Source organism: Solea senegalensis, unplaced genomic scaffold (genome assembly GCF_019176455.1).
Source record: "Solea senegalensis isolate Sse05_10M unplaced genomic scaffold, IFAPA_SoseM_1 scf7180000014183, whole genome shotgun sequence".
Classification (NCBI taxonomy): Eukaryota; Metazoa; Chordata; class Actinopteri; order Pleuronectiformes; family Soleidae; genus Solea; species Solea senegalensis.
The window spans coordinates 64,301-76,858 of NW_025320985.1; the positions used below are offsets into that span (position 1 = coordinate 64,301).

At 44.6% G+C, this 12,558-nt stretch overlaps 1 protein-coding gene across 2 annotated transcripts; it reads left to right on the forward strand.

Moving 5' to 3' along the window:
* The first annotated feature begins 1,321 nt into the window (after nt 1-1,321).
* On the forward strand, nt 1,322-12,555 carry mindy2 (MINDY lysine 48 deubiquitinase 2). 2 transcript variants are annotated; one of them, XM_044016127.1, is made up of 10 exons: nt 1,322-2,187; nt 2,230-2,432; nt 3,592-3,649; nt 5,559-5,623; nt 8,474-8,632; nt 9,417-9,519; nt 10,844-10,986; nt 11,079-11,252; nt 11,634-11,855; nt 12,329-12,555. In XM_044016127.1, exons 1-10 carry the CDS (start codon nt 1,407-1,409, stop codon nt 12,545-12,547), a joined length of 2,127 nt encoding a protein of 708 aa, XP_043872062.1. In that variant the 5' UTR covers nt 1,322-1,406; the 3' UTR covers nt 12,548-12,555. The 2 variants fall into 2 exon arrangements, with proteins under 2 accessions (XP_043872062.1, XP_043872061.1); XM_044016126.1 differs by having other exon boundaries at nt 1,322-2,432.
* The last annotated feature ends 3 nt before the right edge of the window (nt 12,556-12,558 follow it).

Here is a 12,558-nt window from a genome sequence, read left to right on the forward strand (position 1 = left end):
AGAGAGACAGACAGAGAGTGACACGGTCCCTCCTCTCTGTCGTCATAGTAGTTTAGCAGAGTATGAAAGAGTGAACACACCCATCACCATTCTTCAACTACTGTGATCACAGGTCGAGTACGGTACACATCACATGGCGTCATCGACAACAACTAAACCGTTTCTCTTTCGTCACTTTGGCTTTTACACGACAAAAAAAAAACATGGACTGAACGCAAATAGCAAAACAGACATCTCATTTAATGATATAATGCAACAAATATTAATAATACTGTCTAAAAAGCGTTTTTTAATCAAGTGGAGCATTTTAAGTACATGTCAAGTATGTGTATACCTGTCATTGTAGTGTTTTTAATCACTTCGAGCACATTAAGTACTTATTTTAAGTGTGAGTGATATCTAATAATTTCAGGTTTTCGAACATATAGTAGTACGAATTTACACAAAAAAGAAAAAGTGCATGAGCTAATTATTACTCCAGGTAATTGTACTCGTAGGTTCTTTTTGTCCGTGGTGCTTTTATGGTTTTAATAACTGGCTAACTGTGGGCACATTATAAGAGTGTGCAATATCAAGTACTTCTTGTCTATTATACTGTGTTTGTTTATTGTAACTACTTTTCTATGATGTAACTTCCTATTTGTGTTTTTTTAATAATGGCAATAAAGCTCTATTACTTCTGCTAGTTTGTTTTTCCATAATTGCATAATTTCAACTCAAAAATTGTTAATAAAATAATTAAAAAAAATGTGCACACATAATTTAATACTTAAGTCATTGTCATATTTATGCATTTTAGGAAAACAACCACATTGATTCTCACAGGAACATATGAAACAATGAAATACATATGTAAAATAAAGATAAACAACATTTTTCCAAAGCTATTATTACAGGGCCCCTATGCGGCCCCTAGTATAGACCATACTATCACACATCAATATCTCACCCAGCCACCTATGAAATACAAGCCATTAAGCCATTTATTGATGTAATGTTGTACAACTTAACTTTACCAAATCTATCCCACTGGATTTTATGTATGTTTTTGTTAAACAACCCAAAAACGGTTGAAAATATCCAAACAAGCAGACAAGTGATTGTGTTCTTTTGTAAAGGGGAAGGAATAGAGAAATGGCTGCCACCTAGTGACACTTGAACGTTACTGCGGGTTTACATGTCGGCCACGCCCACGGCATAGCCACAGGTTCACCGAGTACTACAAAATACGAGTGTACGCAAACGCAGCACCGCCGGGCCGCGGCTTGCTTTCTACCGCCCCCTTGCGCAACATAAAAGCACTTCACTCTGATGACGTCACTCGCAGAGTTGTCATGGCGTCTTCGAGAGCGACGGTGCTGCTGCTGCAATTGAGCTAAAAATCTGTCGACAGTGTGTTGATCGAGATGGAGAACTACGCGAACCTGCATCGAGACGCGGACGGCAGCTCCGTGTGCGCCACGATAGCGGCGGACACGAGCGACGTGAGTGTCGGCGGCGGGGGGAAAGGAGCGGTCGACAGACGCAAGAATAGTCAGGCTCCTCTCAGTACTTTGGTCAGCGGTAGTTGTAATGACAGCACCGCGGACGTCCTCGCTCCCTGTGCGGTCAGTGTCACGTCCAGTGCCGGTGAGTGTGACGCCTCAGCGGCGCTGGAAGTTTCACCGCCAGCGCCGGAGGCTTTGAAGACGGACAGCGTGGCAGGCGGCTCAGGGTCGGGCTCCGAGGATGTGGTCAGTAACGGGATGGGGCATGATGATGATGATGATGATGATGACGACGACTCGGTGCTGCTGGCCGCACAAGATAGAGAGGGTGGTGCCTCAAAGTTGGTAAACAACAAAAGCGAAGGTCCGTCGCCGCCTCGCGCTCAGCACAGCACAGATTTGTGTGCTGAGGTTTTGGCTCCTTTGGCTCAACTTGCCAAACCCACGCACTTGTGTCCGGACAATGCAATCACAGCAGCGGGAGACGTAAGGCCGGGGCTGCCCGGGGATCGCACCTTATCGGAGGGATTGCCGAGTGGGAGTGACCGCGATGTCAGCCTCGGCGGAGAGTCCCGAAGCATAGATTCACTCGAGTCCTTCTCCAACCTGAACTCGTGCCCCAGCTCGGACCTGAACAGTGAGGGTTTGGAGGACCGAGGACTGGCTCTGGAGGACCGAGGACTGGCTCTGGAGGACCGAGGACTGGCTCTGGAGGACCGAGGACTGGCTCTGGAGGACCGAGGACTGGCTCTGGCCCTGCACAGCGACCACAGCGCCGAGGGGACAAAGAGCCTGTGCAGCAAGGAGCGAGCCGCGGCCGGACAGTCCATTTACCACATCAAGTGGATCAAGTGGAGGGAGGAGAACACGCCGATCATCACCCAGAACGAGAACGGACCGTGTCCACTGCTGGCCATCATGAACGTCCTGCTGCTGGCGTGGAAGGTAAAGACACTCATCAAATACACACAACTGTTCAGTAATAACAACAATAATAATAATAATAATAATAATAATAATAACACATCAATATAAAGTGAAACATGAGTGAACTCTCTATTTACTATACAAACTAAATATTAAAGACATGAGAGAGGTCGTCAAAACACCCCCTGTTTTAGTGACTTATTCAAGTTTCATTGAATAGAAACATGTGTAATAATGGGCCAATTCATTAAATAACAAGCTGGCAAAGTCGATCAAACTGTGGCATGTGTACCATCAGTGGTATGCAGGCTTCCTCTGGTGGTACTTGGAGTCAAAGCTACAGTTTAATACCAGGGTCTGTGATCAGAGTGTGTACTAAATGAAACAAATCACTAAATAATAAGAATATTATCTTCAACTTCATCTAACTTCACTACTCCAGTGTGTGAATTATATGTGAGGAAGATGATGATGATGACTTTACTCTGTCTTTTTACACGTTGGTGATGATGGTTTTACTTTGAGAGCTCAGTGTTTTCTTGGTATAAAACGTTAAAGAACCCCTGATGTAAGTGATGCACTGTCTCAGTGTCTGATGCAATTTTCCCTCTTCATTGGACCAAAAGCCTCCTCTTCTCTGGTGTAACGTCCAGATTTGGTAACGTTACATGTTACAGCTGAGAGTAGTTACATGACAAAAGTACATGTTCATGTACTGTGTGAAGTGTCAATGTAGCAGTAGATATACATACATACATACATATGTACGTATTGGACTGCATGAACATTTATTTTATTAAAATATTCTCCATTGGCAATAATATATGCCTGAAATTTTAGATTTGCAAACATAAACAAGTGGAACCTTAAGCTTTCAGAAAATAAAAGCATGTGGATGAGGAGGAAATAGATATACTTAGTGAACATTTTCATGATTTTAAATCATGATTTTCCTGAAATGAGTAGAAAGATGCAGGCTCCCATGTGTGGCACGTCAAAGTAAATCACAAGGACTGTATGTTGGTGAGCTCCACAGCAGTTATCCTAACAATCAGCACATGGAGTGTTTTTATTGTGATGTGTGATAAAGTCTAAGATCATCTCGTCCCTAACTTAACATGAATCTCCGGCACCTTGTTTGATGCCAGCACTTTGTTGACCCGTGTCTCTGCTGCAGGTGAAGATGCCACCGATGATGGAAATTATCACTGCAGAGCAGCTGATGGAGTATCTCGGTGAGTGTTTGGCATCGTGTCACTGATCTGAAGGGAAAACTGCTCCAGTGAGTTTTCAGTGGTTGAACCGCGTCTTATTTGGACTTCGCTGGAGAAGGAACTGTGCTGCTAATTGCAGGAATCATCTGAGGGAACATGTTGCAGGGGTTTGAATCACAGGGTAACGCACAATATCAAGACTATCACGATACAACGATTCGGTGATCATCATTTAGAGATACATCAGCATTTCTGTCTAACGTGAAACGTTCAGTTATTTATTCACAACACAGAGAACAAAGGTCATAAAGTCTATGTATTGAACGTGGATGGATAAACTCCCTCTTCTTCAGCCAGCTCACTTCCACATAAGTTTCACTCATTCATTTGAGCAGCGCCACCGTGAGGAGACATGAAGTAGTGACAGAGACGGTTTGTGCATGAAAATATCGACGTTTGCTGTGGCGTGACGATTATCGCGTTGCACGAGGAAGAACGACGACATATCACCAAATCAGTATTTTGACCCACTCTTTGTAGTTAAGTCAACTAAGTAGACACACACACACACACTGTCAACATTTATAAAAATAACTCTATAACACATTTACAGAGCAGCTTACGTCTGTAATGCTATATTTTGGTTTAGTTTTACAGTCGTTTAAAGAAATGTTGCCCATTGAGTTGACACTTGTAAACATAGTAACACGTTAAGCACTGGCTCAGAGCTTCGGAAACCTCGTAAACATTCTTGTGTTTCACTTCCCCTCAAATCAGAGCTCACCTAAGGTCACGTAGAGTAGATTATATTCCCGAGTCAACACGGGGAGGAATGAGAGCGGGGGAAATACCCACAACCCCGTCGCTCTGCGAGCTCGTCTCTCTGACCGTCTCCTGCCCTTCATAACTTACATTTGTCTACAATATCAAAGCAGAGAGTCTGGTTACAGCAGAACTGGAGTGGAAACTCACCAGTATCAACTCCAGATATGATGTCATCGCTTGTCTTTTCTGTGTGTCACCAGTATTAGTGAGTCACAGCACACAGAGTTAATCTACAGTGGTATAATGTTCAGTAGCTGCCAGATCATCACTGATAATCATCATCATCATCATCAGTGACAGCAGAACCAGAACCAGAGATGTTGAGTCGAGCACGCGCGTCATTTCAAAACAAGCCTACGACCAAACAATACAAAGATAAACACGATACATGAGAACAACAATTAAAGGAGTAGATTTAAAGCAAACTGTGCATGCACAATAAAATCAATAAAAATCAAAGTATTTTGCTCAGTTTTTTTGTTTTGAATTGAGATGTCGGAGGAGCTGCTGCTGCTGCTGCTGCTGCTGCTGCTGACCTCAGAGCTCTGGCACGAGTGTGAGCTTTGGAAAGGTCTGTCATCATGACATTAAGACTCCTAAAAACAGCACAACTTTAAAACAAGTTCAGAAATACTCGAGGAGCCACGGTGAGAACAGTGAGGGGTTTTCCCTGCACCAGCAGACGAGAGCAGCTCATCACAATATTGGACACTGATTATTTAAAGCATGTCCATGAATGTTTGTCATTACAGCTCTAAAAATATTTATATTTATAAACTCCAGATGATGCAGGTTTTATTTAATGTAACTCTGAGTTACTGTCGACGCTGCCGCTGCTGCCAGCTCCTAATCAGTGAAACATATTTACACCAGAGTTTTAGAAATATCACACATACGTGCAGCATTGAGATGTGGCAGCAGAGAGAGGACGTCTGCTCCTGAGCCCGGTCGTCAGATCTCAGGTGACGCCACAGATCATGTTCTCTGTAAAAGCAGCCGCTGTAGGGATTCACAAACACAACCAGTTTATATTCATCATCATCATCATCATCATCATCATCATCATCATCTCTCTGTGTGTGTGTGTGTGTGTGTGTGTGCACAGGGGACTACATCCTGGAAACCAAACCTAAAGAAATATCAGAGGCTCAGCGACTCAACTATGAGCAGGTAGGAGCTTCACTGTCGCTGCACAACACACTTCATAATAATATTTATTATAATCTCTTTGTAACGAGGTTTCTCTGTTCAGTGTGAAAGGATTTTAAAACCACAATTAACTTTCACTCTGGAGCTAAACTTGTTTTAATTCTCTGACACGTGATCCTGATAATTAATGCTTTTCTTTATGTTTTATGTGACTTTACCTTCGGAATGAACTCCTTTTTGTTTCGTGACAATTGAACCATTTCTGTACGAGTTAAAGTGATAGAGGAGCTGAATTATCACAGAGTAGAAATGAATGTGTATTCAGCGCTGGTGCACATGAAAAGCTGCTTTTTACATTTGCATGAAGTGGCAGAGAGAAGGTCAGTGCATGTTCTGTAATATGGAAATAAGCGTGTAACAGAGTTTCACACACTGATCTATACGTTACATAAGACACGTGTGTGCGTGTGTGCGTGTGTGTGTGTGTGTGTGTGTGTGTGTGTGTGTGTGTGTTACTCGGTCCAGGGAAGAAGCCGAGGTCAGGAGTCAGATGATGTTGTGAATGCTCACACATGCATGGCTGCGTTCAGCTCACGGCTACTACTCCTGTCTGTGTCTGTGTGTGTGTGAGTGAGACACATGTGGACATTGCTGCTGATGGAGGGGGCGGGGCCTGGCGGGGCAGAGCACCAGCACATCTGTGAATGATTCTAAGCCCCACTTGTTCCTCATTTAGAGAAGAGGGTAAAAAAGAGTTCACTTTCCTTATAGACGCTCACTGACTGAGTGGTTTTGGCTAAATTTAAGTGAAAATACGAGCTCTTAAATAAATCAGCGGTGTTCTCAGCGTGCAGGGTTAAAGTAAAGGAGTGGTTTAAGGATGTGTTGCATTGTTATTCTGCTGGGCTAATCCTGCTCTGTCCTCATGTGGACAGACTGGCGGGATGCTGTAGGATGAGATGTTGTTTATGTGCACGTCAGACTTCAGTTCATAACTCAACACGTTTGAAATGCTTCTATTTATAAATTCAGCTTCAGAAAACATCATCTGACACAAGAGTGTATGTGGATTAAAATAGCAGGTGCACGGCTGCTCTTTAGTTCTTGTTAAATATTTACTCAGAGGAGCGGTGGAAGTGAGAGGAGCTTTGCTCTGCCTTTGTCTCCGTGGACGCAGCGACGCAGCGACGCAGCTCTACCTCTCGTCCATGATGAGTGTTCAGCCCCATGGAGGAAACGTGTTATCCTGTTAAAGAAGCAGCTTCCTGTTTTAATTTACACTAATGGACGTTGTTTGCACTCATTTCTTAACCCTTTCTTTTGTGCTTTTTAAAAGGCGTCACCCTGATCCTGTAAATGCCCTGAACTCTCGCGTGATGGATCATGAGTGAATTAATTAGTGCAATTATTCATGTGTATATTTAATTCTTCTACAGTGAAGTATACGAGACGGCAGAGAGACAATTAAATGCTCTGTCTTAATTTTTAAAATCTTTAAAGCTCAGTTTAAAGGAGGATGTTTGAATCTATGCATATCCCTGCACCTTGAATCTTTGTAATAATAAACGTGTGGTTTACGTAGTGAAATAGAAGTTTATTTTACTGTGCTGTGCATCACTTTAGTGACTTTACCTCACTCTTCTTATCAACGTTCACCTTCAGGCTGCTCGGCTACACCGACATCATTAAAAGTACATTTCAGACCTAAGGTTACAGTGCAGTACAATAATGGACTTAAAGCTGGATCACACATTAAACACTGTGTGTTTGTTATGTTGTTGAACAGCGGCTGAAACATCAGCATCACATTTAAGTGTGTGTGTGTGTGTGTGTGTGTGCGTGAGTGAGTGAGTGCGTGTGTGTGTGTGTGTGCAGCTCTGCAGCAGCCACTGATGCACGTCATGTGACCCACATTCTGTCACATTACAGTCGAGTAAACTCTTCATTATTTATAGCTCCCACTCATTAGTGGTGTTATGTAAGAGTTAAGTGTGCTGGTTTGTAGATTCAGGCGTTCACTGTAGTTCTTCTATAATCGTGTTATTATGACCCTCGGCAGAAACCCTGTCTCTCACTGTTTTCTCTCAACTAACCGTTCATTTGATCGAGTTAAGTGCAACAGACATTTACCTGATGATGATGGCGTTGACGCTAATGTCGCTCTGAATCGACCAAATGTAAGTTTCCTTTTCACGCACAGATACTGAAAACAGAACAAGATCCAAGTTTATTAGAAATGAGTGAAAAACAAGCATAAAAGCAGCATGTGAATGAGTGAAGACTCACAAATTCAGTGTTTCCTGTCCGTGATGTTGTTCTTCCTGTTGTCAAACTGACTGAAGTATGTCATCTTTTATTTAAAGACTGTAAGAGACTCTGAGCCTGGATTTAAGATGAGGACCGTTCATGCTTTCATTGACCGTGATGTCACTGTCACGTCTCTGCTGTGCACGATTAAAAGAATAAAGCCTCTGGAGTCAATTAACAGTTGGATTAAATATTCTCAGAGCCTCGTAATCTACATCCTCCCGGATTTTTTCCAAAAGTTTTTAAAGAGTTAAAGAGTGTTTGTCCTCTGTGTGTGTTTGAAGCTGCTCAAAACAAAGGTTTGATTTCCACACTGAGTTCTTTGTCCGTTGGTCAGTACGGTGGTAAAATGTGTGCGAGCCTCTTAGTCCAGTTACACTCATGATACCCTGCAGCAGTGCAGCTCAGCCTGATTACCGGTTGTTCACAGATCACCTCAAACCGTCTGAGACTCTCTGTAATCTGAAGAATCCTCTCCATCATAATCTCTCATGGCTGTATTATCTGTATTATGTGTATTATCGTCACACAGGAGCTTCTCTGCTTTCTCCCCCTGAACATTAGAACATGAGTGATGCCATGGCGGTGCTGCACAAGCTGCAGACGGGTCTGGACGTCAACGTGAAGTTCACAGGGGTGCGGGTGTTCGAGTACACCCCAGAATGCATCGTGTTTGATTTGCTGGACATCCCCCTGTACCACGGCTGGCTGGTCGACCCTCAGGTGAGTTAGACTTAGACGTGAATAGTGAAATATTCTTAACCGCCGTTTCCTCGTCACTGCTGATCCTGGTTTGTGTTTTAGTCTGAGAGAGCGAGTGTAATCATTTAAAACAACGACATCAGTGCCGCGGTCGTTCTGACGTCAATGACACCAACACAGCTGTGGTTCAGAGGCTCTTTAAAAACACCGTCGCTCGTCCTCGTGCAGAGACGACAGAGCTGCAGCAGAGCCTGAACACAAGTGTCACATCTGAGTCGTGTCTTTTATATTATCGTCATCATCTACCTCTGAGCTGCATATTAGCATCTGCTCCTGTCTCTGTGATCGTGTCCCTGGAAAAACAAGAATAAATAAACAATAAGCAGCCAAATCTTCAAATATCTTTCTGTGGTTCTAACCCTGAAAGAAAATCCCTTCTTTCTGCGTTCAGCTGCTCACAAACACAAACGTGGCCAAAAACAACAGGAACAGGAAGTGTTTTGTGTAACTGCTTTACACAAGAATGAACAGTTATTCTACTTTTCTATTTACTGTGGATTCATTATGAAACACACACACACACACACGTAAAGATGACATTTATCAAACCTCACCACAGTCAATCAGGAGCTGTGTTCACTGAAGGCCGCAGTGTTCGTTTAGTTTAGTTTAGTTTAGTTTAGTTTAGTTTAGTTTAGTTTAGTTTCGTTTAGTTTAGTTTCGTTTCAAATGTCACGTGAGTGTTGTTGTGATGTTTCGATGAATGTGCTGAATGTTCTCACACACGTTTTATCTCTGTTTGCAGATGCAGGACATCGTCAAGGCCGTGAGCAACTGCAGCTACAACCAGCTGGTGGAGAAGATTATATCCTGCAAACAGTCAGACAACAGCGAGCTGGCAGGTGAAGGTGAGTGACGTTTGACGACGGTTCAATGTCTTAAAGATCTTTAGTCTTTTATTTATTTGACATTCCACATTGAAGTCAACCATCATCACCGTCACTGACAGCAGTTTGCAGCTCATTCATTTATTCATTCATCACTCACTCACTCACTCACTCATGAGGGTCGCTGGTGCCAATCCCAGCTGCCGTCACAGTCCAGTCCGTCACATGACCGCGTATTACTCAGGATGTGATGATTGTCTAGTTCAAACGCTCTGACCTCCACGTCTCACTTTTCTGACCATCTGTTAGTAACTTAAATATTTGACCTTTGACCTCACAGTTCATTCTGCAGCAAACAGGCGCTTGAATCATTCAACAGGAACATGTTTCTAATCAAACTTCCCCTGTCTCCTGTGTTCCTGTCGTTCCTGTTGTTTGTGTTCCTGGACGTCCTGCGCTCCACTTGTGTTCCTGACGTTCCTGATGCTTGTGTTCTTGTTTTTCGCGCGTTTGTGGCTTGTGTTCCCTTTGTTGTTCCTGGCAGGTTTTCTAGCGTGTTGTGACGCTTGTGTTCCTGGACGCTGTTCTTGTTCCTGTTGTTTGTGTTCCTGTTCCTGTTGTTTGTGTTCCTAGCGTTCCTGTCGTTTGTGTTCCTGGCGTTCCTGTCGTTTGTGTTCCTAGCGTTCCTGTTGTTTGTGTTCCTGGCGTTCCTGGCGTTTGTGTTCCTAGCGTTCCTGTTGTTTGTGTTCCTGGCGTTCCTGTTGTTTGTGTTCCTGGCGTTCTGTTGTTTGTGTTCCTGGCGTTCCTGTTGTTTGTGTTCCTTGTTCCTATTTTGTTTGTGTTCCTGATGTTTGTGTTCCTGGCGTTCCGTTTGTGTTCCTGGTGTGTCCTGTCGTTTGTGTTCGGCGTTCCGTTGGCGTTCCTGTCGTTTGATGTTTCCTGTTGTTTGTGTTGCTGGCGTTCCTGTCGTTTGTTCCTGTTCCTGGCGTTTGTGTTCCTGGCGTTCCTGCGTTTGTTCTAGCTTCCTGTTGTTTGTTCCTGGCGTTCCTGCGTTTGTGTTCTGCGTTCCCACGTTCCTGTTGTGTGTTCCTGTTCCTGGCGTTTGTGTTCTGGCGTTCCTGTTGTTTGTGTTCCTGAGCGTTCCTGTTGTTTGTGTTCCGGCGTTCCTGTTGTTTTGTGTTGTTTGTGTTCCTCGTTCCTGTCGTTTGTGTTCCCTAGCGTTTCTGATGTTCCTGTTGTTTGTGTTGCTGGCGTTCTGTTGTTTGTGTTCCTGACGTTCCTGACGTTCCTGTCGTTTGTGTTCCTGACGTTCCTGTCGTTTGTGTTCCTGACGTTTGTGTTTCAGGCATCGTGGCAGAGCAGTTTCTGAGCAGCACGGCCACTCAGCTGACGTACCACGGCTTATGTGAGCTCACGTCCACCGTGCAGGAGGGAGAGCTCTGCGTCTTCTTCAGGAATAACCACTTCAGCACCATGATCAAGTACAAGGTAAACACCACCCAGCGCCATCAGCCTGTTTGTAGTCATTTACTGTAGCAGCACGAGGACTGTGAGTGTATTTCATGTGCTGTGTGTCTCAGGGTCAACTCTACCTCCTGGTCACAGACCAAGGTTTCCTGACGGAGGAGAAAGTCGTGTGGGAGAGTCTGCACAACGTCGACGGAGACGGAAACTTCTGTGACTCAGAGTTCCGGTTGCGTCCGCCCTCGGATCCAGAGACCGTGTACCGCGGACAACAAGATCAGATAGACCAGGTCTGAGCAATGCTGCAGGCAAGACGAGCAGAACTAGCAACCATCCACCACCGCGCTTCTCTTCTCACACTTTACTGTGATTGTACCACAAACGCCGAGGCTCAGACCAGGACTGGGACCTCGGGAATAAAAACTCACAGTTTCACACGTTTCTCCTCACACACACACACACACACACACAGATCCTCGGCGGCCTCTGAACTGTGCGTCAGGTTTATTTAATATTTTTCTACCTCCACATTTTGACTTTCCTTCACAGCTGTTAAGTCTCCGTCTGAGCCAAAGACTAAATAATCGTTTCCATTCTTAATCACACGTCTCTCAGTGTAAAACAGAGGATGATCATCAGTGTCGCTCACCGTGCATGTTTGTGTTCCTCAGGATTATCTGATGGCTCTGTCGCTGCAGCAGGAGCAGCAAAGCCACGACCTCCAGTGGGAGCAACTTCCCGAGGGCATCAGTGACTTAGAGCTGGCAAAGAAGCTTCAGGAAGAGGAGGACAGACGAGCGTCCCAGTATTACCAGGAGCAAGAGCAGGAGCAGGCGGCGGCAGCGGCAGCAGCAGCAGCAGCAGCAGCAGCAGCAGCAGCAGCAGCAGCACAGGTGAGAGAGAAGTGACTGTGACAAAAGAAAGACTTTTAGTTTAGTAACCGACGTTTGAGCTTCTTCCTCTTGTTCTACAGCAGTCGATGCATCTTTTAAAAAAATCCTTTCAGACCTGAAACATCTGTGCTGATTCTAAACCCTTATATGACGAGGTTTTACTTCCACATTAGTTTATATCTGTGATTACACTGAGTTTGTATTTATGTGTCACTCACTCACTGCAGCATCTGTGTGCAGCACGTCCTCTTTTTTACCCACAAACAAGCGGTCGACACAGCCGCCAGGAGCCGGGAATCGAACCCTCAAACGTCCACTCCCCCCTTCGCTGTTTAAGCGCTGAAATGAAAAAAAGAGAAGGAAAAGGGAAATGTGTTTATCTGTGTTAAAAGAAACTCCCACAAACTCCTCCTCCTTGTGACATGTGATGGTATCTGAAAACAGCAGCTAATTCAACCCTGTTTGTGCGTCAGGGTCAGCAGGAAGGAGCTGAAGGAGACGAAGCAGACCGAGGAGGAGGCGCAGGAGCAGGTGGAGCAGTGGCTGGGACGGCAGCAGGAGCAGCAGCAGCAGGAGCAGCAGGAGCAGCAGGAGCAGCAGGAGCCACAGCCAGTCCAGGAAAACAGTCGAGCAGTGGGGAACGAAAAACCAAGAAAGAAGTGAAGGAGAAAGACAAATGTGTTATTTTGTAACATACAGTGTG

What these genes read in the sequence shown, in the direction of transcription:
- mindy2 (XM_044016126.1), top strand. Translation starts at nt 1,407, where the DNA reads ATGGAGAACTACGCGAACCTGCATCGAGACGCGGACGGCAGCTCCGTG. An exon ending in TCCTGCTGCTGGCGTGGAAG is followed by an intron (nt 2,433 to 3,591) that starts GTAAAGACACTC and finishes TCTCTGCTGCAG; the next exon opens with GTGAAGATGCCACCGATGAT. An exon ending in AACAAGATCAGATAGACCAG is followed by an intron (nt 11,253 to 11,633) that starts GTCTGAGCAATG and finishes TGTGTTCCTCAG; the next exon opens with GATTATCTGATGGCTCTGTC.